Source organism: Betta splendens, chromosome 13, assembly GCF_900634795.4.
Source record: "Betta splendens chromosome 13, fBetSpl5.4, whole genome shotgun sequence".
In the NCBI taxonomy this organism is placed as follows: Eukaryota; Metazoa; Chordata; class Actinopteri; order Anabantiformes; family Osphronemidae; genus Betta; species Betta splendens.
Window position 1 is genome coordinate 14,520,960 of NC_040893.2, and position 24,368 is coordinate 14,545,327.

Consider the following 24,368-nt stretch of genomic DNA (forward strand, 5'->3'; position numbering starts at 1 on the left):
ATGTAAAACCCAGTCAAAGGTTTCCCTCAGAATCACAGTCAGTAGAGAAATGTATTTCAAAGTTATCATTTAATAAGAAAATGTACAAAAACATTGGCGCTGATACAGCAGGCTTAGCTTTGTGTGGACAGATACTTTAGAGTATAGTAACAGTATGCTTTGGATAGTTTTACTGCTAGTTATGAATAACATGCTCTGTAATTTACATACACGCAATGTTTGGTCAGAACCAATGGACTATTTCTAAAATTTAGTAAACAGGTAGCGTAAGTCAGACATTAGAGATGAAGCAATGGTCAGTTCTGATTTGAAGTGCGTCTTCAGAAACAGTTCGACGTGGGCACGTGGCAGTGCATCAGTCATCTTACTTTAATTGGTCCTAGCTGCAGTGGGAAGGACAGCGCTTGGTGCGCTCTGCCACTAGAGCAAGCATCTACACGAGGGCTTCAGGGGAAGTAGCTAAACTCGAAAGCGGAATCGATGTTACGATGAAAGCGGAGCTGTAGAAGAGCGGCCAGATGCTTACAGGCGCTAAGAGGGCGTCAGGAGCTGAAGAGGTCTTTGGTGTCAGTGGCTCAATGACTTTACAGGATCTGCCGGGGTCTCCCGTAGCTCATGCCCTCCTGGCTGGCTCCCTTGTTGGACCCCATCTGGAGGCCGATCACATTTTTGCCTGCCTTCATCTGTTCATCGCTGAAATCTCGCTTGTTCTCCTGTGCTTTCCTGCAAGGCATCATTGTGAACGTCAGAAGGACTAAACCTTAACCGCCATGCTTTTGGAGATGTTAGCAACGTGCTGTAATGCAGGTTCACTTTCATACGCACTTAAAGAACCAGTTAGGGTCTCCGTTGTATGCGCCGTCGTCCTTGGTGACGGCCAAGCTGCCCAGGGCTGAGAGGGTCCTCTGCACTGCAGCCAGGTCCTTCCCTGTCCCAGCACAACGGTTACCAAGATTATTTTTGTTGCCACGACAACCTCTTACAACAAGAAGGCCTGAACTCATGTCATCCAAGAAGGAGCAACAAGCCCTCTGACCTTCCCACAGGTCCACAGTCTGGAACATGTCCGTCTTGGTGACGCCATACTTCTCCGCAGCGTTGAGGAACTGGGAGATCTGCTCCATCTGTTTGAAGGCCATGGGTGAGCTCTGGATCTTCTTCACAGGCTTGTCATGAGGATACAGACTGTTGATCAACTCACTCAGGACCTGGAAAAACGAACCCAAGAAATATGATTAATCAATCAAATCAATGTTTATTAAAAACCATTCATTGAACAGACTTGTGACTCACGCAGCCGTCTTTCAGCCACGCCTGGAAGCCCATTTTGCCTGGTTCTGGCCTGCCCGCACCAGATCCACACTGGCGCTGGATCCACTCCACCAGGATCTGCTCCAAGTCAGGGTCATACTTGCTGTCAATCTTATCCTGAACCTGCCGGCTCATGCCATAGGATGGACCTTTGTTAGCCATGCCGACGACTCCCTGAGAGGCGAATGAATGAATGAATGAGTGAGAAAGAGGGAAGTAGTGTTTAAACATGACTACTTAGATTTCATGAAGAATGTTATAGCATTTGCAACATTTCATTTCATTTCAAGTCTTGAAAGTTGTTTTTGATAATGCAAACAGCAGCCAGAATCAAATAACAGCACAATCTGGATGTAGCCTTTATGAACATACATGCAGAGCTGTGGCAATAAAATAACACATAAAGACACTCCGCCATAGAAATAATGTTTAAAACAGAAATATGGTTTATCTTAATAAACAAATAGATTGGAAACATGCAGGTCCAAAGCGTGTATACAAGCAAAATGCACACACGCAGCGCTGTCAGGGCGTGTCTGCGCCAGGTGGTGGACGATGGGAGCTCTGCTTCAGCCAGGTGATTCTTTGCAAATTTTCTCTTATTTCACTCTCTCTCTTTCCCTTTGACAAACATGTCACTGCCAGCATTGCCTATAATATTATGGTTCTTCATTGCCGTTGGACCAACAGCCAAGTGCCAAACCCATGTCAAAATGCTTTCTGCACCATACAACCTTTGCGGCCATCTTGATCACAGGTCACTTCAACTTCCTGTTCCTGGGAAGGTTCAAAGTTCAAATGTTAAAGGTGCCTACGGGTTGAGAGGCGCAGGCTCCTCACTGGCTTGGCACAGGGAATTTAGTTGGACAAGAAAAACATTTATTTATTGTATTAACTGTTCAATGCAGGTTGTTCTTGAATCTCTGTGTTTGGTCTCCACCAACCCAAGAAGTCAACGTTTGAGCTGTTGATGGTTTCATTATGTTCTTCATCTAGTTTGTTGTCAGGTAGTGTACAGTGGGTTTATCAGAGGGTCTGCATTATTACTTCTGTAATTACAGTAAATTGAATTTAAACTTTCTTATTGCTGCGTTCCCTGTGTTTTGGTACTGATGAACACAGTATCAGTGCGCAAAACCACTGCAAGCAGATATACTGCACGTCTGAGTCTATGTGCCAGCTGAATTAAAGGATCGGTGCCCAGCGCGCCTGCAGAGCGTTACCACCGACCCTGTATAATATTCCTTGTGTTCCTGGTGGTGCTTGTCCAGACCACAGGAAACCAAACACACATGCTGGGCAGCTCACTCACTTACTGTACAGCCACAGCTTCAGATGCTGTTTGATCTCCCTCCCTCTCTTTGGCTCACATACACAAACACATAGCTCTTGTTATTCCCACTGACAAGTGTCACATGATCATTATTACAGAGCAATGTTTCTCTAGTACAGCGTTAACTTTTTCCATTGGCTTTGAGTTCTTTGCCTCATATACTGGTCTCTGAGCTACAATTGCAAATCACACACTCAATGGGAAAGAAAGAAAGTTTAATTTAATTTAAAATTTATCACACTGTGCTGTCAAGAACTTTGTGTATTTACACGTAACCATGTGAAGACAACAACATTTTTTAAAGCTGTTTTTAGTTTTAAGTAGTCCTTTAGGACGTGGTCTATTTATGAAGTTTATGTCTATTCAGGGACCTGTTGTTATGCTTGGATCCAGTCCTGTAAACCAGAAATATCTGATAAACAACTTTCTGAACGAGGAGGATTAGATCTGTGTTCCATTTAGTTGGATCATCCTTCATTTTCCAACAGGACAATGACCCTAAACACGCGTCTGTGTTATATAAGAGCTGCTCCCTTGTCCAAGAGTGATGTAGCGTCGCATCAGACAACCTGACCTCCACAATCAACCGACCCGAATGCGCTGAAGACGATTTGGGGTGATTTTCACTAGAGAGTCAAATCTTAAGGAGCTCATTTAAAAGTTAAAAACATCACCAGGTGAGTACAGTCTGAGTCTGACATAGAGAAGGGGATCTATCCTTTCTGCTACTGCTACTTTAGAAGCAGGGAGTAATATTACAAAGCTTTTCTGCTTACTCTGATTCAAAAAGAATATTCCCAAAGAATATTCAACCCATCTGAATGGATGGAGCCGCAAATTTCAAGTCAAAGTAAAATTGTGGCTCCTCTAAAAAGCCCCAGATTTCCACGTCCCACAAACATGACTTCATTGCCCTCCTCCCTCCATCCATCAGCCTCGCTCGGTCGTGTTTTCCCTGCTTGTTTATCTATTACCATGGTAAAAGCGGCTAATGCCAGAACAGGAAACCACTGAGGGCTGTGGCAGCTGTGGCAGCCTGAGGGAAAGTGGCGTTAAGCAGCCTCTCTCCCTCCACAGTTAACCACCATATAATGATTTCATATGACTGAGCTGCTCAGGAAGTTCCTACTATGAAGACTTTTATTCCTAGTGCAGGACTACAGTGTAATAATGAAATACATCTGAGTGAAAGATGAGCTCCCTGCTGGTTGATGAAATAGAAATGCATGTCCTCAGAGCGCTGGTTTCTGCCAGATGCAAAAAACACTGATCCCTTTTCCGACTCGCCGGGTTTTTCAGGACCACAAAAAGCTTCTCGTTCTCACACAGCTGCCAAGACACTCAGTGGTTCTGATGACTTTGGCAAACTGTGGAGCTGCTGCGTGTCTGAACTAGCGTCCGCCTACGACTGACGTGTAGATAACGCAGTGTTATTTTAGTTTACCACGATCTTGGGTGCGTTTTGATTTGGAGACGCTGTGGTCCGATGATTAATGTGCTGCTGCGGATTCCCAGCAGCCTTATCTGCTCCCGTTGCTACCGCTGCTTCCCTTCTGCCACTACTGGGCTGGGCCTACTGGAGTCACTGGCTTTCAATATTTGCTAGTTATCTTCAGTGCCACCCAAAAAAGTCTATGCCGTGCCCTCATCCTTTATTTAACTGGGACAGTATTCTTTTATATCTTGTGCATGTATGGAAATGGATCATTTGTTTGTTCAAATAAAAGTATGTGCAGATAATGTGCCACTGCCTGGCTCGTCTCGCGTCATATGGAAAACATCTCAATAATGTCTGAATTATGACAAACAAGAAATGAACAATGCGCTCACGGAACACAACAGTAACTCGAAACGAGCGTGACACACTTGTATCATTAGTGAGTTTAAATCTCAATGATTTTTTTGTTTTATTTTCCTAATTTCATCACATTACCTGAATTGGCTCGTACATTTAGTTTGAATCATTTTAACGCAGGTGCGGGTTTATGTCCGACAACCTTTAGCTGAGTTCAACATCAGCCTCTCTTCTGATGACTAAGCGACTACAGTCAGATATGGTTTGTGACAAGTCACCGCTGGTGCGACCTGACTCCCAGACCCGCTTCCAGAGGTTCCTGCTGTAGTGGAGGAGTAAGAGAAGTTATACTCACTGCGTGAAGGAATAGCTGAGTTGTCTGCTGGCCGCAGTGCAGCGTGTGGGGTGACGGCGGGTGCTTGACTGAGTGTTTGTATATGCCTCGCAGGGACCTCCCTCCCAAAAATGCCGGCTTAAAAGGAGCAGATGAGGCCAGATGACTTCACTATGGTCCATCAACAGTAGGGAAGAGAGAGAGAGGGAGAGAGGGAGGGATGAGGGAGAGTGAATGGGGAAATGGGAGGGAGAGAGGGAGGAAAAAAAGGAAGGTTTGTCCTTAAAAGGACGTGGCCTTTCAGCAGCTCCAGCTGCCGCTCCGTGCGTCCCTTCCTCTCTGCGTCTCGTTAAAAAGCCCGGCCTTATTTGGGTAGAGCTGCTCCCTGTAGACGACGGAGACACGCAGCCAGGCAGCATCGCTTTGGTCAGTGGGAATTCTCCAAATTCTTTCACCGCGGCCCGGCTCGCTCGGAACGGTCGTGAGACGGGGAGGCGGAGGAGGGAGGGGGAGGAACGGGGGAGAATCTCCAGGTGGAAGGGGAACTAGGGTGTTGAGCTATAGGCACTCCACTGTACAGGTGGAGCTAAATGTTCAGTGTCCTCTCAAAGGCCAGGTTTAATATCTATTCACACATATTCAGACAAATCATAAAAATAATATTACTAGTGTGTGTGTGTGTGTGAGTGTGTGTGTGTGTGTGTGTGTGTGTGTGTGTGTGTGTGTGTGTGTGTGTGTGTGTGTGTGTGTGTGTGTAATTTGCCTCCTATTTTTTCTTCTACATTATTTTAAAGTAACATCAAATGAATGTGTGTGTGTGTCTGTATGATGCGTGTGTGTACGCTGCTCCTACGTCATATGTTAATTCAGTTGAAAGAATTTAGGCCCCGTGGTTTATGAGCGTCCATGAAAGGCACTTGTTTACAGTCTTAACAGTGCTGTCATGAACCAAATGCTACTAGCAGAGGGGACTGGTGTGTGTGTGTGTGTGTGTGTGTGTGTGTGTGTGTGTGTGTGTGTGTGTGTGTGTGTGTGTGTGTGTGTGTGTGTGTGTGTGCGACATCACAGCACCAGTGTGTTGTTTTTTATGCATTTCTTTAATATTGCAAATATTTCTCTCATGCATAAGTTACGTTTTGTATGTACATTCATTTATATCTAGTCATACTGTATCTACTACAAGTGTTAAACTATGGGCTGCTGGCGGCTGAAGACCACTCATTTGTGGATTTCAGGTGAGGTGCGGATGGCTTTTTTTAGGGGCCTGGTCATGAGGTGACCTGGATTTGTATTTTTTAATTACTGGTTAATGGAAGGGTACAATATGTAACCAGTAAAGATGTTAAAGTCCAGGTATTTACAGAGCTTCCTCCCAGAGATCAGCTCCACGTAGACTTGATCGCCGCTCTGCAGCTCCAGCTGCACAACCTGAGAAAGTATATGTTTCATATTACCATCAAAGTATCGTAAAAATATTTATTTGTGTTATTTGAGTCTATCTATCTATTTTAGCCGTAATAATTGTAACATTACAGTATATATGACAGTATAGTATCAAACGTTCCTTTACTCCTTTACTCTTACCTGACTGGCGCTGTCTTCAGTGTCCTCTCGATTGTTCTCCCACACATTTGCTACTGCCCTCCCATTGAACATCAACTGGACCTACAGGAAAAAAACAAAACAGAGAAGATTAAAATGCATCCCTAGCAATCCCTAGATCAGATGTTTGTTGATTCCTGATTGGTTACTTTATGATAGAGGCGGCCAGATTCTTCTGCAGACGAGTAGACGGTGAAGGAAAAGACATAAACGCCAGCGCGAGGGGCAGTGAAGGCACCTGGAGAGAGAGAGAGAGGAGAGAGAGAGAGAGAGAGAGAGAGAGGATGAGTTAATGGAGATGGGTGGATCTGTCGATTTAACATCAGCTTCTTTTGTGTGTCGTACCCAGGGAAGGGCTGAACCCTCTGCCATCGTTGAACGTGATGTTGCCATAGGGAACTGGCACATTGGTGTTGAATGGACCAAAGCAGCGCTCAGTAGATCCAGGAATCGTTGTCGCTAGATTTGGGTCCATGGTTGCTTTGAAGGCCACCTTGACTCCAGCTGAATAAAGAGACATGTCCAATATACTGAGCCTTGTAGGCACAAATTACTTATGATTTCCATGTTGTGTGCGAATGTTAATGACATTGTGTTGGCTCGGTGTCAGTGTGTGTACCTGACAGCGCCTGTACTCTGTTGTTCAGTCTGCTGATGTCGAACCACAGATATCGCAGCTTTGTTATAAGGTCTTCTTCTAGCTGGAATAAGTCGTTGGCTCCGCAGCAGCAGCCACTCTGGCGATTAAACGTACAGTTGCAGTCCCAAGGCTCACAGGTCAGCTTTCCCACCCACCGGGCTGAGACGGGGTGAGGAGGAGAGGAGGGAGGGATTTAGAAAAGACAAGCATCTGCAGACGCCAGGTGGCTGCAGTGCATCACACACACAGTACTGTATGAACTACTTGTCTGTCTGTGTTGCGTACCTGCAGACTGTTTCAGGATGTCGGTGGAGGTCTGGGACTCCACGTGTCCGCAGAGAAACAGCGGCCCCACCAGGACAAACACCAGTATTGCAGCCATCTGTAACAAGCGCTCGCTGTAGGTAATGGATTCATAACACGGGCATTGAACAGGAACTCATAGACGCCACAGGTTCTAGTTTATTACTTTAAATGAAAATTATTTGTGTGAGTATTTTTTTCATTTCCTTAGTTCATCCTTGTTCATCTTCGTTGACCTCCAAAATTAAAACAATGTTATACTTTTAAAATTTATCTTAAATGTATAACAAATAATATCAACTTCACAAAAATAGCAAAGTGATCTGCAAATGATAGATTATTTTTAATATTTTAAAATTCATATAATCTAGTGTTTTGTTCTTTATGTTTTGAGTTCTATGCTAGAGTAGAAACATAAGACTTACATTGCTTGGGTCCTTCCTCTCCTTGTTCCGATCAGCTGTTTCAGCTCCTTGTGAAGGTTGTGAAGGTTTTAAGCAGCGTGATCCTCCTCCTCTTGGGGTGTGAATGACAGAGGCTCCACATGCTTCGACTGCCTGGAAACCTTCTCTTACTGTAACTTTAAACTCTCCCTGTCTCCTTCACATTATTATTAAGTCTGCACAATTGATTGTCTAAACACAATTATGTCCACAATAATACATATACATGTGACTCAGAGCCAAACACTCTTTAGTTTTCTTTAGCGAAGGAACTAGAATTGGTTTCCTTATTGTTTTGATTATAATACCCTTTAATAGGACAGCGGTGTCTGGTAGCTGCTCAGACACGCTGATATGGTTCACATATCGGCCCCTAAGGATGAAAAAGTCTGAACACGAGCAGACAAAAGGTGTTGATAGGATGGACTGTTATCGGCCTTTGATAAAGACCCAGATCTGGGCATAAATACCAGTCTCGCCTGGTTCTCATACTGAGACAGAAGGATGAGAGAAGTGATATTTACTCTCCTCTTTGTAGGTTGCTGGAAACCCACATGTATTAATTGTAGTTTGCTCGGGCTGAGATATGCGATAGCTCCTCGGATGTTCGGTCCATTTAATAAAGAAGATATGATCTTGGGCTGTGGGTCAACTTTACCCAGTGTTTAGACACAAAGCCAATTCAGGGATGCGCTGCTTGGCCTGAAAATCTTCCATCTTTAGTGACATATTCAAGACACATTTAAAGGCATCAGATATTTCTATTGAAATTGCTTACACAAAACCAACAAAGAGCACTGGACCCACCTCCTCTGCTCAGATGCTTGTTACTGATTGTTGTTTTGTCCTCCGAGTGAGAATGAAGCCCCAAAATAATGTGGGACAACTTGATTGATTTCTTGATTCTTTAAATCGCTATTATGCAAAAAATATCAGCAAAGTGCAAGTTAATCATATTGATTGTCCTTAATATATACAGTATAACGAATAATGGTGTTAATAATTAATATTATAATTGTGATATGATAACTACTCTGTAACTCTAACTACTGTAAAAATGTAATTCGTTTTTGTAAAATCTTTGAAATATTACTACATGATGAATGTGACCTTGTCAATGCATTTCAGTTTTGAACGTAAAACTTTACTTCACACTGACGTGAACTGGCGTCATGTTAATAAAATGGAATGAATTAAACTTTATATTCTTTGCTCATGCTGTCACTCACCAGTTTTTTTTCTAGTCATATTAAATAACAAGCTGGGTCTTGTGTTGACAGCTGCCTGTCTCAGCCCAAGGACCATGCATTGTCTGTGTTTTCTTGATAGTCATCTGTTTGTCAGCTGACCTGGTTCTCCTCATGCTCTCATCTTCTGGATGGAGGTTATAGTGTATCAGGTGTTGCAGATCTCTCAGTTCTCCAGTTTACTCATGCCAGAGCCTTGAATCAGTCCACAATAGTAACAATATGAGTCTACATCTACAGATAGTTTGATATGGAGCTAAAAGTGTGCAACAGTTTGGTGAAGTTGGTCGAGAGAATTTAAGGTTTGTTCCAAAACAGTTCCCTTTGTCTTGTGACCTTGTTTTTAATTCATTATAGAGGACTGCATGAAAGTGATTTGGTTAAAATGTGATTCAAATGCAGATATATCAACTGAGAGTAGCCTGAAGTCTTTCACTACTGTAGATGAGAATGTTTATGAGCATGTATACACAAATATGCAGTCAATCCAATGTTTTAAAACTTTTAAAACTGCAGCAGAATACGTCATTCTGCTTGTCAACAAAACAATGCCTACATTACCCACAATGCAACTAGACTATCAGCAGATTCAGGTTTTACTCTACTAAATTACATTGTGGATAAAACAATATATCTTCTTACAAAGTCATAGCATGTTTATTGTATTACATGTTGTGTTTTGTTGTTTGTTTCTTTGGTGTGTTGAAACTTTACATGTCTGCTGAGTTGAAATCATTTACACCAAGGGTTTGATTCATATTTCTCATTTTTATTAGTCACATTTTACACGCTTGTATTTTTCTATAATTTCAACAAGAAACACAGTCTTACACAGACAGAGCAATGATAATTATACATTATACCCTACAGTAATTATAAACATTAAGCCAGAAGTGATGGATTAAAAACCCCCATAGAACGTATGAATGATGTGCTAACTCATTCAGTAACATAAAGCAGAAAACCACTGAAAGTGTTATAGAAGCTGTCGTCGCAGAGGAAGCAGGTTTTGGGCAGCTTCACCACCACCTGGTCCCTGGCCCTCAGCTGAAGGACCACAGCAATAGTGGCACTGTCCTCCTGGTCGCTCGTGTTCTGGTCTTTGGCGGCGGCCACGTGCTGGTTGTTCACCTGCAGACTGGCACAGGCGCTCAGCAGGTTCCCGGGGGCGCCGGCGTCGCTGTAGACGCTGACCGTGAAGGTGTAGACACCGGAGTAGGGCGCCGTGAAGACGCCCGTGCTCACGTTGTAGTGAGCGCCAAGGTTAAGGTAGACGTTCTTGTAGATGATGTTGCTGTTTGGATCCAGGGGCCCGAAGCATCGAAACTGCTCGTCGGTGAAAAGGCTGGCGGAGAAGGCGGCGCGACTGGCTGGAGGTACGAGAAGGAGAGGTCAGCGTGAGAAACTCTGTTGTCCTGTAACCCTTAAACGCGTCACCTACCCTCAATGTTGTTGAGGGTTTGCGTCATCAGTGAGGACTCCTGCTGCATCTCATACAGGGTTTGGTTGAAGTACGTCTTGAGCCTGTTCAGCTGCTGCAGGATCAGACAGCAGCTGCAGGTCCCCTGGTCCACGCTGCACGCTGCACACACACGCACATGAGCACGTCTGCACACACACGCACATGAGCACGCCTGCACACACAGGCCAGCTGGGGCCCTGCGGTGCCTTACCGTTGCCTGCGTTGGGGTCGTCCACCACCGGTGTTCTGCCGGGTCCCTCCCAAGGATTGCTGATCTGGGCGACAACTGCATGCAGCAAACACATGAACACAAACACTGGGGAGACGTGAGAGAGCGTAGCATTAGAGACGGGTTATTGTGAAGCGGTACATTGTGCTACAGAACCTCCGTGTGTGTTCTCACCTCTCATGTTGATGACAAGCGCTGGCAGCCTCAGAATGGTGGAAAGTGACTGACCAGGTAAGGAAGCGTTGTGTATATAATTTTCACCGAGCCCCTCCTTTGTTACTGCTTAGTTTTATTCCTCCTCCTCCTCTCACGTTGCTCCTCCTTCTGGTTTTTCTTTAATTATTTTGTGCATCACCTTTGTAAGTTTAAGGGACAAAAGTGGGTCAGTGGGCGATGTTGCATCTTAGGTATCAGCTACTGTTTGGGAAGAGGCGGGACGAGGTGCTTCAAAAGTTTACTTAAGACAATGTGGAGGGTCGCATGACAGCTTCAGCATCAGTTTACAAAAGCTTTATACGGTTGAATACAATGAATGAGATCATGTACACAGAAATATTCGGTTCTGTTAGTTGGTTTTATATGATGTATCAACAGTTTTAATGTGCTGCGTCTATCTACTGTATGATGTGTCTTCTTCTCTGGTTTAATTACAGACATACAAAAGTGTGTATCTCCAACCTTCAGCCTTTATAGCAATTATATTTAGTTCTGTTTTATAATTCTGTTGTTTTGTTTTTCACAATTTGTATTCACAGGGTGTTTAAAATAATTCATGTGTGAAGTCATATACTGTGATTAACTGCAGATAACTGTGGGTATGGTGAGGTAAATATAGTAATCAACGTTGAATTTGTTGGATGAAATAAGGATGAAAAAGAACTGTTCAGTTTAAAAGACAGATTTATTTTCTTGGTTAATTCAAACTTCTGTCATAATTTCCATCACATCATTTCAATAGGTCAAAGATCAACAGTATTAATGCATAGGATAAAAGCGTGCTTTCGCTTAAAAGATTATATGGACTTGATTTCAAGGAAAATAGTGAAAACAAACAGACAAAATGACTGAGCGTACGTATGGTACAAGCAGAGAACAAGCAACAAACTGAGAGACAGAATAAACCATCATCTAACACACTTCATCATCACAGGGCGGGAGCATCTTCCTGACTCAGTCAGTGGCGTAGAGCAGGAAGCCAGTGAACGTGTTGTAGTGGTTGTAATCGTCGCAGACGAAGCATCCTTTGATCAGGTTGACGGACACCTGCGCCCCGGCCTTCAGCTTCACGGTCACGACGGCCGAGGAGCTGTCTTCCAGGTCCTGGCCGTTCTGCTCGAAGAGCGTGGCCGCTGCCTGGCCGTTGACCAGCAGCGAAGCGCAGGTGGACAGGGCGGTCCCCGGGGCCGCCACGCCGTAGATGGTGACGGCGAGGCCGTACGCGCCGCTGCGGGGAGCGGTGAACACACCGGTCGCAGCGCTGTAGCTGCCGCCCAGGTTGATGAAGACGTGCTGGTAGAGGACGGGCTTGTTGACGGCGAAGGGGCCGTAGCAGCTGACGCTGCTGCTGTTGCTAAGGGCGACCGAGAAGGCGCTCCGGCTGGCTGCGAGGAGGATGGGAGCAGAGTCCCGTCAGAGGTCAGAGCGAGTCAGGCTCCTGGTTTGTGTGACTCATAAACGCGCCGCTCACCTCTAATGTTGTTGAGAGTCGTCTTTGCGTTGTTCAGCACAGCGCTCATTTCACTGATGTCCACATCGATGTACCGCTCCAAAACCTGCAGCTGCTTCTGAATCACACAGCAGCCACACGATGCCTGATCCAGGAGACACACTGCACACACACGCAGATTAACAAATGCACAGAAACTGTAAGTATGAGGACATAAGGTCCGCATCCTGTTTCTCACCATTGCTCGTGTCAGGCAGCGGTTGCACGTTGGTGCCAGGTGCATCCCAGGAGTAGCCGTGAGCTCCATGCAGCAGACACAGTAATACAATAGCTGGAACAACACAGAGGACACAATTAACTAAGAACCGGCGCCTTTGCTCTTTTTTTGACAGCCAACTGTCTGTATGGTCTTAACGATTTCTTCTTCTATGGTTCTAAACTCCTATTACTTTTCTAGTAAATTCAAAAAATGTTTTGATCCTAGTTTTATTGTGTTTGATTCAATATGTAAAAGGTCTGTCTGGAGTTGGACTTATCTGTAAATCCATTGTAGCTGCAGCTTGTGTCTCACCTCTCATGTCGATCCTGGTAATAATCACACCTTCAAAAGACGGAGCGCTCAGTCTGATCATCAGACAGGGGACGTGCATATGTACTTCCCTAACTGTCCCTCCCTTGAAACCTCTGAGTGTAACTCCTCCTAACACTCCGCCCCTCCCTATTTGCCTGTTTTCGCCCCTTTGAATCAGAGATGCACGTTCTCATCACCGAACGCCCCTAAATTCTGGAACATCCTCCAGGGCTCTGTAGTTGATGCCGCCCAGGTATCACCTGTCACCTGAGGAGAGGTTGTCTCCTCAGAGGCTGAGCTTCATGGTTGGAGGCTCGTTTTATTTGTTGGACGTTTGTTGGACAAGCAGCCAATCAGTTTGTAGTTTGAGTTATAAATCCCTCCTTCGTCCTCAGTCAGATGAAGTTCTCATCTCTCTTTTGTGTAAGAAGACATTCATGTTACTGAATGTCTGGACTGGCTAAGACAGAGAAGACATTTTTAAAAAAGTGTAGAAATAAAACTCAGATTATTCTTAGATTACTCCTTTATTAAATTATCAAGACACGTGAAGACTCATAACAACAAAGGTTGGTGCAAAAAACAAGATTTTTATAATTTCTTAAAAAAACAAAAAACACCAAAAAAGCTCCCTGCTCAGACACTTTAATCCAATTTGCAGATGGTCACTGTGGCCCCTACGCCCGTCCAGAACCTGAACCCTGGGTACAGTGGGCCCGTGAACTGGGTCTGGTGCCTGTGGATGAGAGTCGCCTGGTTGTTGCTGATGCGATGAAAGGACAGAATCCCCGCGTGCTGATCAACATAGACTCCAATACGCTTGGCCTTGGTGGAGCCGAGCAGCTGCTCTTTGCCGCCGTGCCAGAAGGAGAAGCCCGTCCCGGACCAGTACAGGCTCCAGGACATCGGATTGTGACCCAAACGGCTCTTGTCATCAGAACCTTTCCGGTCCATCTCCTTGTAGGCCACGCCGATGGTAAACTAGAGATAAAGTGAGGACATCACTACAGTTGAACTAACCATTGTTGCATAATATTAAGGTCCTTTACATATTTTCAAGCCAAACTCTCCAATAGTTAGATTTTATATGGTTTTAGGTTTAAAATACATGTTCACCTTCTGGCTGGTCCACTCCACCTCCCAGTAGTAAGGACTCCCGCCCAGGGGCTCTCTGCAAAGCACCTGCCTCCAGAACTGGAAGCGCTCCGGGTGGTCCGGTGGACTCAGGTTCTCGGCTCGCAGCGTGGCCTTGCGATCTCCATCCGACAGCAGCACGTGGCGATACGCCGTGTTGGGGTCCATGGTGGGTTCAAAGCGAACTGCAGGAACAGCACTGATTTTAAGCCTCAACAGCTCCTTAAAGCCCAGATAAGACACTACACCTATAGTTTGTTTCATTTTGTCAACAATGACGCACTCACATTTCAGTAATTCTTCTCTGGACTTGGGTTCTGGATTCACATGTTCCGCTGCTGCTCCAGGAAGTGCTGAGAGTGAAAACAGGGAGCCTCAGCCGAGGGAAATCTCTTGATTCATACTGTATGTACAGAAAGTTGCTAGTGACTTTTTATTTACCTTGAGGCAGAGGAGGAAGGAGGTTTGGAGGAGGAGCTGAAGCTTCATGTCCAGGAGCTGAAGCTTCGTGTCCAGGAATGACAACAAAAAAAACAGGTAAAGTAAATAAAGGCATACTCCAATAAAATACAATGCAATTCATACAAGGAGTGACAATCAGACCTACAGTAGATGCTGAGTACTGTAACTTACCTTGAGGTCGTGGAAGTACCAAAGGTGGAGGGTCTGCTGTCGTTTCACATGCTGTAGAAAGAAGAAAGTTTTGTAGTGAGAGACAGATCTGAAGTGTCCTTGTGTTCAGATATTAGTAACTTATTTGAAGTAACTGTACCTGTGTTTTGTGTGGGAACCTGAGCACCGGTTTCTATGGCTGGAAGGTCTACCACGTCAATGGATGCTGACGCCTCAGAGTCATTATTAACTGGAACGAAACAAAACATTTAGACAAACTACAGAAGACAATACAGGCGGAGAAAAGACGAGAGCTGACCTAAAGTCGAGATCTTGGTCAGGCTGGTTTTACAGAGGTCCTGTACAGACTCCCGTAGTTCTTTCACCACTGAGCGGATGGAGGCGACCACCGCTTCCTCCTGATTCAGCACAGACTCTCCTGTCGCACTTGTCTGATCCAATGGTTCGATGATCAGGAAGTTCTTTGGAAAGATTAACAAAACGTTTTACTCACTATATACATGAAATTAGACAATAATCTAAATCTAGCAACGCCCTGCCTCTCACTACTTACCTTTAAGAAGCAGATGTGATCCTGCATGTCGGCCAGTCTGCTCAGCTCCTCGCTCTTCCAGCGCAGCTGTACCACCTCCTGCTCCAGTTTTTGGAACTGCACCTCAACCCCACTACCTAAAGAGGTCTCATGGCCACTAAGGAGCTCACCGACCTGGGTGCCTGTTACATTCACAGTCTTGACGAGCTCTGAGAAATAATCTGCACTCTCTTGCTGTAGAGCCTGAACCAGAGCCTGAAAGCAATAAATGAAATGAAAGCAATTACTTTATATTATTTGATACAATTTAATTTGGTTTATTGGTACAGTCCCCAAATCACAACAAAACTAATCTCAAGCAGCTTCATCACATTTGATGGAAGGTGCATTAGGAAGCAAGTTTCAGGACTCACCTTGTGCTGGCGAGCAGCATGTGGCAGCTCTAAAAGAGTCCTTTCAGTCACAGCGAGTCTCTTCTGTACCTCTGCCTGCATCTGAACAAGCTCTTTCTGCAAACACAGACGATCACAGCTTGCAATATAAAAGATGTCACACTCACAGGGTGTTGGGCATTGATGGCCCTGTGTGGCACTTACAGTACAGTAATTTGTGCCATTAAAAATTATGGGACAGAAAATATCCTCCCAGCTGACACGAGGACAAACTAAAAGCAGGACTTCAAGTTCAGCTGCATTCTGGATACGTCACAATGAGGACTACACCGTTTTTGTTCTATGTGACGCACACAAACGACAAGTGTAGCATTTTGTCTTGTCAGCGACTCACCTGTCTTTCCTGTCTCTCCTCCTGGGGTTTCACCACACGGTGTCCGCGGTGTCCATGCTGGCAACACGCCTCACAAACGCACTCCTTGTCTTCGGGGCAGAACCGGTCCAGGGGTCGGTTGTGCTGCGGGCAGGTCCTGGGCTCCACTGTGGGGAGCTGGGGGTACATGCTGCTCTGCGGTGGCCCTGTGTGTGGTAGGACCTCCAGGTACATGGGCACTGACGGCGGGGCCGAGGAGGAAGCTGGTGAGGGCCTCTGCTTGAGGCTGCTGGTTCTCAGTTTCTCCATAGCCTCTACAAGGACGGTGCTCTTGGCCAGCGAGGGCCGGGGGTTGAAGACCTGCCTGCACTGAGGGCAGCTGTACTGACCCTTGGTGTCTTTCTTGTCCCAGTGACTCTTGATACAAGCCAAGCAGTACGAATGTCCACAGGGCAGAGTGGCCGGCTCCTTCAGCGTGTCCAGGCATACGGAGCACACAAACGCATCCTCTTCGGTCCAGGCAGAGGCCATTTGGAAGACGGGTCCGCTTTGCCGGAGGTGAGTTCCGTGGACAGGTTCAGGGGCCTTGTCGTATTCGAGCAGGTGACAGAGACAGGAAATCCACACGGAGACAGCAAGACTGAAATGCCAGTTCAAAATGACACATGCTGCTTAAAACGTAGGACCTTGTGCTCACGGTGGAGCTGGTAGAACAGGTGGGGTGAGATGTCTGTCCTTGTTAGGTCATAGCTGTTTTCCAGTTTATCAAATCTTACAAGTCAGGCCTCACCGAAGGGTAATTTAACCAAAATGAAAATAAAAATACAACAATAATAATAATAACTATTTAATTTTCTTAATTTGCTCCAGACTCTAATGTTAAGTTCTTCCTTTGACAGGCACCACAGAAGAAAGATTAAAGTTGACTTTTTACCCCTTTATTGACGTGACGACCGATTGAAATACATATATCCGAATATCAGAATATTTTCGCTAATTTATTCATTACTGTATAAACGTGTCCGTTTCTTACCATCCACCATTAACCTGCAGTTAATCGAACAAAAATGCAAGCGTTCTGGTACCTTCAACTGCGCAGTCAGCGCAGCAGTGACGCGCATGAAGTCACACTGACGTCACATGACTCCATATTGTTATTCGGCAGCGGGCTAGCTGGGGACTGGAAGCTGTGGGTTCAACGTAGAAGGTCACTGTCTTCAATATTCTTTCATTTTGCCATAAAAACCCGTATTGTTGACTTTGTGTGTTAGCATTTTCACCAGCCGAATGTTATTTGTGGACGATTACTCTGGCGACCTGTTAAGTGTGTCATTTTATGCTAACGTTACGTTTCGCCGGCCAATGTTACTTTAATTAGATTGTAAGATATGTTCACAGCCAGTAAGCTAACGTTAAGATTAATATTAGATATTGAAAATATTATTTTTGTCATCCAAAATATGCGGCTTTGTAGGCTGTTAGAGTCGTTAACGAAAATACTGTTAACTAGTTAGCGTCTGTTACTTAGCTAATAAAAATTAACTTAAAAGTTAAACTTTGTGGTCTTAACTGAACATACAGTACCTGGGGTTAATCATCTGTGTTATCATCCGTGACATGGAAACTGCGAAACAGTCTAATTATTACTCCACCTGTTGCTGGTTCTTTTTAAGGATGTTTAGGAGCCTTCAAACCTTGATGCGGACTTGCTCCCAAAGATTTCTGCTCCTCTTGGAGGAACCCTACCTCTCTGCTTCCACCGAGAATGCTGGAGCTGTGAGGCAGACCTTAAGATGTGTGAATGGAAGTAGATACACGGAGATTCCTGGAAAAAGCAGAAGCAATGCGGAATTATCCTCGTCTACAGAGACTGTGTCTTTTTCAAGACAACCGTCAGTGTTTTGCCTGGACTGTAATAATCATCGGCGGAAAGCAGGGAGCGCTTACTCTAGCGTTTTAGCCAGGACATCCCACCTTCAACCCCTGAGAAGGCCTTGGGGCCTTTGCCAAGCTTTGCTCAGTTCCACCAGTAAGACTGTGTGCAGATTTTCTCAAAACCATTTATATCACACGCAGCATCCTGTCAGACCTCTCAGTTTGTCATCACATACAACAGGCATCTTAAATGAGGTTTCCTATAGTCTGCAAGCTCCCCAGCAAAGAACTAATCATCGGGCTGCTGCTTATGTGGGAGATGCCTGGAGAAACTGTCTGTCTCGGGAAAACGAAAATAGGTGTCGACAAACCCTGGCACCCAACCTGAAGCTCTATGAGGTGAAAAATGTGGGAAAAGGGTCAAGTCGAAATCAAGGAAAAAACCAAGGGAAACTGGCGTCCATCCTGGTCTCTCTCTGCTCTGTTGGGAGTGAGCCTGTGTTTCTCTTCACCTTGCGCTCCAGCATGTTGAGAGGGAGACACAAGGGAGATGTCAGGTGGGTAGCAGTCTAAAAATAAGACAGATTGTATCAAACATTTTGTGAAATATGACTCTATATTTACATTTGCCTGTAGCTTTGCAGGAGGCAAGAGTGACCCTTCAGACAGCGATGTAGTGGCCACAGCTTTGAGGGAAGCCAAGGAGGAACTGGGTGTCACTGTGGCGGCAGACAGTGTCTGGGGCGTCCTCAAGCCTCTTACGGATGTTGTGAGTGGGACTGCTTTTATGTTCTGGAGGTTAAGATGTATAATTTTGGGAAGAGTTTGAAGAGCTTCACTCAAACACTGTAAAATTGCTGATTGGATTTTTGAATGTTTAACTTTCTGTCTTTAAACTGTTTTTTTTTTAAAGTTTTATATGGGTATTTAAAATATTTATTCTAAATTTAGGCTGTAAATATTAGTAAAAACTGTAAATTCTAGAATGCATTTTGAAAGCATCCTAAACTATTTAATTTGCATGAAATCCATCAATGATGAATTAGCTTTAAATTTACTGTAAATAGATTTTACAGTAGGAAGCAATACTGAAATATGTCTTTGTTGTCATTGTCGTAGTAGTAGTATGCCACATTAACAAATGTCTTCACATCATTTATTAAATTTTATTTGTCTGTTTGTGATCATTTTAACACTCTGTTTTTACAGTCAGGGATGATGATTGCTCCTGTGCTGGCTCACCTCGGCCCTCTAGAGGAGATCACCTTAAAGCCAAACCCTGGCGAGGTACATTCACCTTATTTTATTGCTTTTCTTTTTATGTGACAGCTGAGGAAACTGGACCCAGTATTGAATAATTTAGTTCTGTGTTTTTTTTCTTTCCTTTTTCCATCCCAGGTGGATGAAATCTTTACCATGTCGTTGTCCCACTTGTGTAACCCACAGAACCGGGGCTACACACACTTCCGCACTGGTAACAAGTATGCTTACACACTACCAGTGTTTTGTAATGGGAAGCATCGAGTGTGGGGCCTGACTGCAGTCGCTTTAGACCAAACTCTAAAACTCATCCTGCCGTCTTAGCAGCTCTGTCACAGTTATCTTACATGTGAACAGTGCCGAGGGACATCTGTCATATGACTAGATGAAAAATACAATCACAAATGTGCAATAAAGTAGCAGAACACTGTCATCAGTCAATGTTTATACAAATCATGGACACTTTGAAGACGTGTTTCTTTTCTGTTGTGTAGTAAAGAGAAACCTGTTACCGTTTCAGCACTTTGAGGCTCAGAAAAGCATTGCCGCAAGAAATGAGATCAGCTGTGCTAACTTCAATTAGCAGGTTTTTATGTTTAAGCAGTAAATTAATGCAGTGTAAAGACAACAATAATCAGTGTTGGTATATGATTGTTACTTGAATACTGTTCACACAGTAGATAATGAAGCTTACAAATCCCCAGTTCCTTTGGAGCAGTTTGCTTAACTTAAGTGAGATCAATGAGTCACTGATGTAGTGTCTTTCTCATGGTCTGTATTTGATGAGCAGAGCCATGAGTTCATGGATTCCAGTTTTTGGAACTGACGTTTCACCAGATTAACTCTGAACTGTTTTAAACACTGAAGCACATAATGATGAGAACAATGCAATAAATGTTGATTTTAAATATATTGTTTTTGTATTGATCGTTTTTCTTTTTTACTACTTAACAAGACTGACATCAAAGCAATAAATAGTGTGAAAAAGTAGGAGTAAGGAGTTCTGGTAGCCCAGTTTTACACAGGCTTCCAGCCCTCAAACACTTCTGCAACTATGTCCAAAGTACTTTGCAATGAGAGCAACAATCTGTTTCACTAACGGGTGCTGTGCAGTTTGTTAAGAACATATTTGTAACTTGAATCTCTTGAGGCTTCAAGGCAGGGAACACTCCACTGGGTCCTGTGAGTCAGGCAGCAGGTGGCAGTTGAAGGGCCAGCTGAAGGAGAAGTGGTCCAGAGCTTGGCTGCACTGCTGCTCGGCTGAGGAGCAGACCGAGCGACAGGGCTGGAGGACGCCACCGAGAGGACTACACTGGGGTAGAAACATCCCACACACCAGCTTCTGCAGCGGTTCAAAGCAGGCCAGCTCCATCAGTACCTGGAAAAAGGTGTGAGAGTTTGTAACATGCTATGGTGGTGGGTTTGCTCTGCCAAGATGCCCAGTTAGAGATCTTAGCAACATATAGTAAAGGAATTCATACCCGGTACTGTCTCAGCAGCGTGGCAGCTTCTCTCTGATCAGCAATTGACAGCCAGATGTTTGGAAATGATGTTAGATTATAGCTGAGACCTTGACACATCTCTACCTCTATGGTCTCACATGTTGAAGCTAAGCAAATTGAAAGCAAACTGTTAGTTTTTGACACAAATGATAGTAGTAAATAAATTGATCGGTGAAGCATACAGAAACTAAAGCGACTCACTGAAAGAAGGAAAGGTGGTGTTGCTACAGCTCCGTTCGTCTGCTCCATCGGGGCAGTCGTTCCATCCATCACACAACCACTGAGGCTGAAGGCATTGCCCTGTACTGCAGGAAAACTCTCTGGGACCACATGTCCCTTTAGTAAATGCATGAAGTAAATGGAAAGTGTTAAGGGAAAGGAAAACGACAAATAAATGAAGATTAAAGCGATGAGAGAAATGCTAAGAACTCACTGTCTGATATGGACACTGCCTGGTATGATGCGTTAAAGCCACTGTCAGCCACTCCATCATCAGCCACAAACACAACAGTCATGTGGGGGCCGGAGGAGATCAGGTCCGGCGGTGCAGTGGCACCACAAAACCTGGCAAGTCACACACCATGCTGTTGAAAAATACTGTAATCCCCCCAAATACAGGATTAAAATACAGTAGAATCTAATACGCAGGAGTCTGTGGAAACTCACCTGCCCAGGACCTTCCCAGCTCCTGTGTCCACGCTGTCATGCACCTCCACATAGTCAAACTCACACACCTCCTGAGTCTCCAGGCTGAAGTTCTTGAAGCTCAGGGTGATGACATGACCCTCCTCCACAGATATATTCCATATACACATCTGATGGAAAACACAGGGACATCGGATTAGACAGAAACCAGCGGTTTGCTGACGGTGCTGGTTTTGCTTGTACCTGCAGGTGAGAATAAGGCTCAGGATGGTTTGGACTGGCCAGGTATCCGTACGGACCAGTTTTCTCCCCACCACAATCTGTGGAAAGCAGCACAGGTTACTCTTACTCTTAGTTATTACTCTTGGCTTAGTTTAAATTGATCCTAACTTCACTCGCCCTTGTGTTTGAGGCTGCAGTTTGCTTCGTCCGTTCGGTCTCGGCAGTTGGGCTGACCGTCGCACAGGGACACGGGCAGCAGACAGCGGCCGCCGTCGCACATGAACTCCTCTCTTGAGCAGCTTTCTGAGAAAACGCACGGCGGACGCGTGCATTAATGCGCATGAACGCAAGCCGCGACATTGATGTGCTTCCAGATGCAGACTACCAACTGTGTTCAGGCAGCAGGACCCTGTACTGAGCGCTGAAGCCGTTGCCTGCGATGCTGCCGTCAGAGCGGAAGGTCACCCACACCGTGCTGCTGTTTGTGTTGACTGTCGGTGGAGCTACATTACCACAGAACCTGGTGGTGAGAAACACAGAGCTTTTACTTTACTACAGTATAATCTCTGATATTACAGCTATGGAGCTGCTACTTGAGTCTGAACTTTGCGCTGTGAATCCTTAAGAGGATTTTTTTAGCTGATTGCATAACACATTTGGAATTTCATGAATTATGAATTGCAGCACTTTCCAGTGAGAAAGTGAGTCTAGCCTCGAAGTCTAGCCACCAAGTCATGCTCGGAGCTTCAGTGCCATCTACCAGCGGTTTTGGGTAAGAACAAGCTCTTATGAAAGGTTTCCCAGAAGGGACATCATTTGCAATCAATCATATGGCGCACAAAGTTCAAGTTGTGTAATGAGTAGAATCTAAAGCCAACCTGGTGACCACGGAACTCTGCTCTCGCTGCTCCTGCACCTCCAGCCAGTCAAACAGGCAGGGAACGGGCCCCTCCACGTTCATAGTGGAGACGCGTATCTGCACCGAGTAGGGGGCTGGGGCCCGGATCACCCACACGCACAGGGAGTTGGGGGGATACGAGCCAGGGTAGTTCGGCGAACTGAAGCTGCCCTCGGGGTCTGTCAAAACGCCTCCGCAGCCTTCACAAGCAGGAGAGTAGCGTCTTCATGTCACCACACGCTGCAGTAATGACTAGAGCGGGCGTACGTGTATCTGAAACCTACGTGTTTCAGGTGAGGGGCTCCTAGTGGGCGGTGGGCTGGTTGTACTGTACCGCTGGCTCCTATTGGAGGACGCTGTGGGCGAAGGGTGAGTCTGTCCATGTCCTGCGCTCACTAGATGCGGTGGACTGGTGGAAAGCAACTGCGCCTCCACCTCCTGCCCATTTATCTCTGAACCGGAAACAGAAAACAAAGATGCGAGACAGAAACATGCAGGGACGTTTGTGGTACCCCTGTTGGGATGCAACAGTGACTCACGTGTGAGGATGAGGGCCAGCGCCAGTCCAAGGGCCGCTACCAGGAGCAGAGCAGCGGCGGAGACCAGGAGCACCCCCCAGCCACAACCTGGACCCCGCAGACGCATCACAAACAGGCCGAGCAGACCCCAGCTCAGGCCTGAATGACAGTGACACACATGAACTGTCACACAGTTCACAGAGGGAAGAGAAACAACAAGCTAAGCTCCTTCCCTTGTTACACATAAACATGGGCACAGCTGACTGGTTGACTCACCAGCTGCTGCTGGTTTGACTGGTTCGGGAGTGGACGATGACGTACTGAGTCCTTCCACACACTTGTCCCTCTCCCCCTCCAGCTCGAACGCAGGATTACAGAACACATTCTGCATGAAGCCAAATGGATGAAGACAGGAATGAAAACTATTTCAAGCTACGGTCGAAAACAATCAATGTTGTCATCGACTTACAGTAGAGTCAGGAAAATATCCTGTTTTCATTTCAACAGCAGTTACAATGATAGTTGCTTTGAAAATAATAGGTTGATCTTGCTCTGGGATTCTTTTGCCCTAGTGATATATAAATAGATGTGAGTCTGAATCGAGATTAAAATGTCTTCCATCACTTACCACAGGCATCCATCTTATCCTGTTACTCACCTTATAAATGCCTGAGTCTGAATACACAGAAACTTGTCTGAGGTCAGTCATTCTGATCAGTGTTCCGCTTTTTCTGACTGTAAATCTAGTCAGAGCTGCTCATCTCAAAGAGCCTGTTACTGTGATGAATAAATCCAGGATGACATTGTGAGAGAAACCTTTGTCTTTGAGCGAGCGTTAAAGATGTTCTGGGGTTTCTTAACATTGTCCACTTTGCGATCCAAGTTTACCCTGAACAATAGTGGGGCCTTCAAATGTCCTGCATTCCACATAGGATCCGCATAATCCAGACAAAAATGTCAATTAAAAACAAAGTAATTCACGCACAAGAAATTCCAGTTATCCATGGTTGATTCTGCACCTCGCTGTGTGTCAACCCTGCCATGAGCAGCATCCAGCTGTGTTTCCTGTGATTTGTTTGTTGTGTGAACGTTTATAACGGAGTATTAGAAACTCATTCCCAGCGCTGAGCAAAGCCGAGTCAGCTGAGTGGACTGAGCCCCGAGAAGGAGAAGGAGGGTGGTGACGGGGTGGAGGTGGAGCTGGGGGGGTCTTCGTTAAGCCTCCATAAGCCCCAAAATTATGGCCTAAGCTCCTAAAATGTTTTATTCACATGCATTAGTAGGAAAAATACAAATACACGTGATACAGTGAAAAACAAGCAACTCTGAGTCCTTTAGTAATAACGTTGGCTAATTAAGAATCAAAACAACAGCAGTGCTGAGAGACTATGATTTGGTTTAGGAATGTAATAATGAGACTGTAAGATCTAAAGCTACATTCTTTAACC

At 45.2% G+C, this 24,368-nt stretch overlaps 7 protein-coding genes across 8 annotated transcripts; 1 reads left to right on the forward strand and 6 right to left on the reverse strand.

The window, feature by feature from the left end:
- Positions 1-50: 50 nt before the first annotated feature.
- On the reverse strand, positions 51-4,953 carry tagln (transgelin). 2 transcript variants are annotated; one of them, XM_029171030.3, is made up of 6 exons: positions 4,795-4,935; positions 2,046-2,088; positions 1,294-1,485; positions 1,037-1,208; positions 826-928; positions 51-723 (listed from the first exon to the last, which is right to left on the reverse strand). In XM_029171030.3, exons 2-6 carry the CDS (start codon positions 2,055-2,057, stop codon positions 585-587), a joined length of 618 nt encoding a protein of 205 aa, XP_029026863.1. In that variant the 5' UTR covers positions 2,058-2,088; positions 4,795-4,935; the 3' UTR covers positions 51-584. The 2 variants fall into 2 exon arrangements, with proteins under 2 accessions (XP_029026863.1, XP_029026864.1); XM_029171031.3 differs by lacking the exon at positions 2,046-2,088 and having other exon boundaries at positions 4,795-4,953.
- An 884-nt stretch (positions 4,954-5,837) lies between these two features.
- cbln18 (cerebellin 18) lies at positions 5,838-7,854 on the reverse strand. Its single transcript, XM_029171943.3, has 7 exons — positions 7,744-7,854; positions 7,301-7,397; positions 6,995-7,174; positions 6,721-6,879; positions 6,525-6,613; positions 6,358-6,438; positions 5,838-6,201 (listed from the first exon to the last, which is right to left on the reverse strand). The coding sequence occupies exons 2-7, from the start codon at positions 7,395-7,397 to the stop codon at positions 6,073-6,075; spliced, it is 735 nt and encodes a 244-aa protein (XP_029027776.1). The 5' UTR covers positions 7,744-7,854; the 3' UTR covers positions 5,838-6,072.
- A 1,918-nt stretch (positions 7,855-9,772) lies between these two features.
- Positions 9,773-10,938, reverse strand: LOC114868541 (cerebellin-4-like). Its single transcript, XM_029172220.3, has 4 exons — positions 10,874-10,938; positions 10,682-10,786; positions 10,450-10,590; positions 9,773-10,378 (listed from the first exon to the last, which is right to left on the reverse strand). The coding sequence occupies exons 1-4, from the start codon at positions 10,878-10,880 to the stop codon at positions 9,948-9,950; spliced, it is 684 nt and encodes a 227-aa protein (XP_029028053.1). The 5' UTR covers positions 10,881-10,938; the 3' UTR covers positions 9,773-9,947.
- A 656-nt stretch (positions 10,939-11,594) lies between these two features.
- LOC114868490 (C1q-related factor-like) lies at positions 11,595-12,986 on the reverse strand. Its single transcript, XM_029172136.3, has 4 exons — positions 12,937-12,986; positions 12,604-12,696; positions 12,387-12,527; positions 11,595-12,300 (listed from the first exon to the last, which is right to left on the reverse strand). The coding sequence occupies exons 1-4, from the start codon at positions 12,941-12,943 to the stop codon at positions 11,870-11,872; spliced, it is 672 nt and encodes a 223-aa protein (XP_029027969.1). The 5' UTR covers positions 12,944-12,986; the 3' UTR covers positions 11,595-11,869.
- Positions 12,987-13,444: 458 nt separating this feature from the next.
- ftr86 (finTRIM family, member 86) lies at positions 13,445-16,531 on the reverse strand. The gene is made up of 10 exons (XM_029170422.3): positions 16,022-16,531; positions 15,649-15,744; positions 15,257-15,490; positions 15,002-15,164; positions 14,843-14,932; positions 14,704-14,754; positions 14,512-14,574; positions 14,358-14,423; positions 14,053-14,255; positions 13,445-13,917 (listed from the first exon to the last, which is right to left on the reverse strand). The coding sequence occupies exons 1-10, from the start codon at positions 16,529-16,531 to the stop codon at positions 13,582-13,584; spliced, it is 1,812 nt and encodes a 603-aa protein (XP_029026255.2). The 3' UTR covers positions 13,445-13,581.
- On the forward strand, positions 16,424-20,047 carry nudt8 (nudix (nucleoside diphosphate linked moiety X)-type motif 8). Its single transcript, XM_029170426.2, has 5 exons — positions 16,424-16,558; positions 17,674-18,432; positions 18,512-18,644; positions 19,085-19,162; positions 19,274-20,047. Exons 2-5 carry the CDS (start codon positions 17,675-17,677, stop codon positions 19,457-19,459), a joined length of 1,155 nt encoding a protein of 384 aa, XP_029026259.1. The 5' UTR covers positions 16,424-16,558; position 17,674; the 3' UTR covers positions 19,460-20,047.
- On the reverse strand, positions 19,706-24,319 carry mfrp (membrane frizzled-related protein). The gene is made up of 13 exons (XM_029170420.3): positions 23,579-24,319; positions 23,197-23,305; positions 22,942-23,079; positions 22,687-22,854; positions 22,383-22,602; positions 21,894-22,024; positions 21,682-21,807; positions 21,526-21,602; positions 21,304-21,452; positions 21,071-21,201; positions 20,839-20,973; positions 20,617-20,744; positions 19,706-20,513 (listed from the first exon to the last, which is right to left on the reverse strand). Exons 1-13 carry the CDS (start codon positions 23,627-23,629, stop codon positions 20,289-20,291), a joined length of 1,788 nt encoding a protein of 595 aa, XP_029026253.1. The 5' UTR covers positions 23,630-24,319; the 3' UTR covers positions 19,706-20,288.
- Positions 24,320-24,368: the final 49 nt, after the last annotated feature.

Bases quoted from the DNA above. Each gene is read 5' to 3' on its own strand.
- nudt8 (XM_029170426.2), top strand. From the start codon at position 17,675: ATGTTTAGGAGCCTTCAAACCTTGATGCGGACTTGCTCCCAAAGATTT. The intron at 18,645-19,084 runs GTGAGTGGGACT...CTGTTTTTACAG, and splicing joins TCAAGCCTCTTACGGATGTT to TCAGGGATGATGATTGCTCC. The intron at 19,163-19,273 runs GTACATTCACCT...TTTCCATCCCAG, and splicing joins TAAAGCCAAACCCTGGCGAG to GTGGATGAAATCTTTACCAT.
- mfrp (XM_029170420.3), bottom strand. From the start codon at position 23,629: ATGACTGACCTCAGACAAGTTTCTGTGTATTCAGACTCAGGCATTTAT. The intron at 23,306-23,578 runs GTGAGTAACAGG...GGCTTCATGCAG, and splicing joins CAGACTCAGGCATTTATAAG to AATGTGTTCTGTAATCCTGC. The intron at 21,808-21,893 runs GTTGGTAGTCTG...GCGTTTTCTCAG, and splicing joins GGTCCTGCTGCCTGAACACA to AAAGCTGCTCAAGAGAGGAG.
- LOC114868541 (XM_029172220.3), bottom strand. The intron at 10,591-10,681 runs GTAAGGCACCGC...GTGTGTGTGCAG, and splicing joins CGACCCCAACGCAGGCAACG to CGTGCAGCGTGGACCAGGGG. The intron at 10,379-10,449 runs GTAGGTGACGCG...TCGTACCTCCAG, and splicing joins AACCCTCAACAACATTGAGG to CCAGTCGCGCCGCCTTCTCC.
- cbln18 (XM_029171943.3), bottom strand. From the start codon at position 7,397: ATGGCTGCAATACTGGTGTTTGTCCTGGTGGGGCCGCTGTTTCTCTGC. The intron at 7,175-7,300 runs GTACGCAACACA...ACCCCGTCTCAG, and splicing joins CATCCTGAAACAGTCTGCAG to CCCGGTGGGTGGGAAAGCTG. The intron at 6,439-6,524 runs GTAACCAATCAG...TTTTTCCTGTAG, and splicing joins CTGGCCGCCTCTATCATAAA to GTCCAGTTGATGTTCAATGG.
- tagln (XM_029171030.3), bottom strand. The intron at 1,209-1,293 runs GTGAGTCACAAG...TCGTTTTTCCAG, and splicing joins CGTGGCTGAAAGACGGCTGC to GTCCTGAGTGAGTTGATCAA. The intron at 724-825 runs GTGCGTATGAAA...GATGCCTTGCAG, and splicing joins GACCCTAACTGGTTCTTTAA to GAAAGCACAGGAGAACAAGC.
- ftr86 (XM_029170422.3), bottom strand. From the start codon at position 16,531: ATGGCCTCTGCCTGGACCGAAGAGGATGCGTTTGTGTGCTCCGTATGC. The intron at 15,745-16,021 runs GTGAGTCGCTGA...CTGTGTTTGCAG, and splicing joins AGGAGAGACAGGAAAGACAG to AAAGAGCTTGTTCAGATGCA. The intron at 14,424-14,511 runs GTAAATAAAAAG...TTTCACTCTCAG, and splicing joins CCTTCCTCCTCTGCCTCAAG to CACTTCCTGGAGCAGCAGCG.
- LOC114868490 (XM_029172136.3), bottom strand. The intron at 12,528-12,603 runs GTGAGAAACAGG...GTGTGTGTGCAG, and splicing joins GCTGCCTGACACGAGCAATG to TGTGTCTCCTGGATCAGGCA. The intron at 12,301-12,386 runs GTGAGCGGCGCG...TCCTCCTCGCAG, and splicing joins GACTCTCAACAACATTAGAG to CCAGCCGGAGCGCCTTCTCG.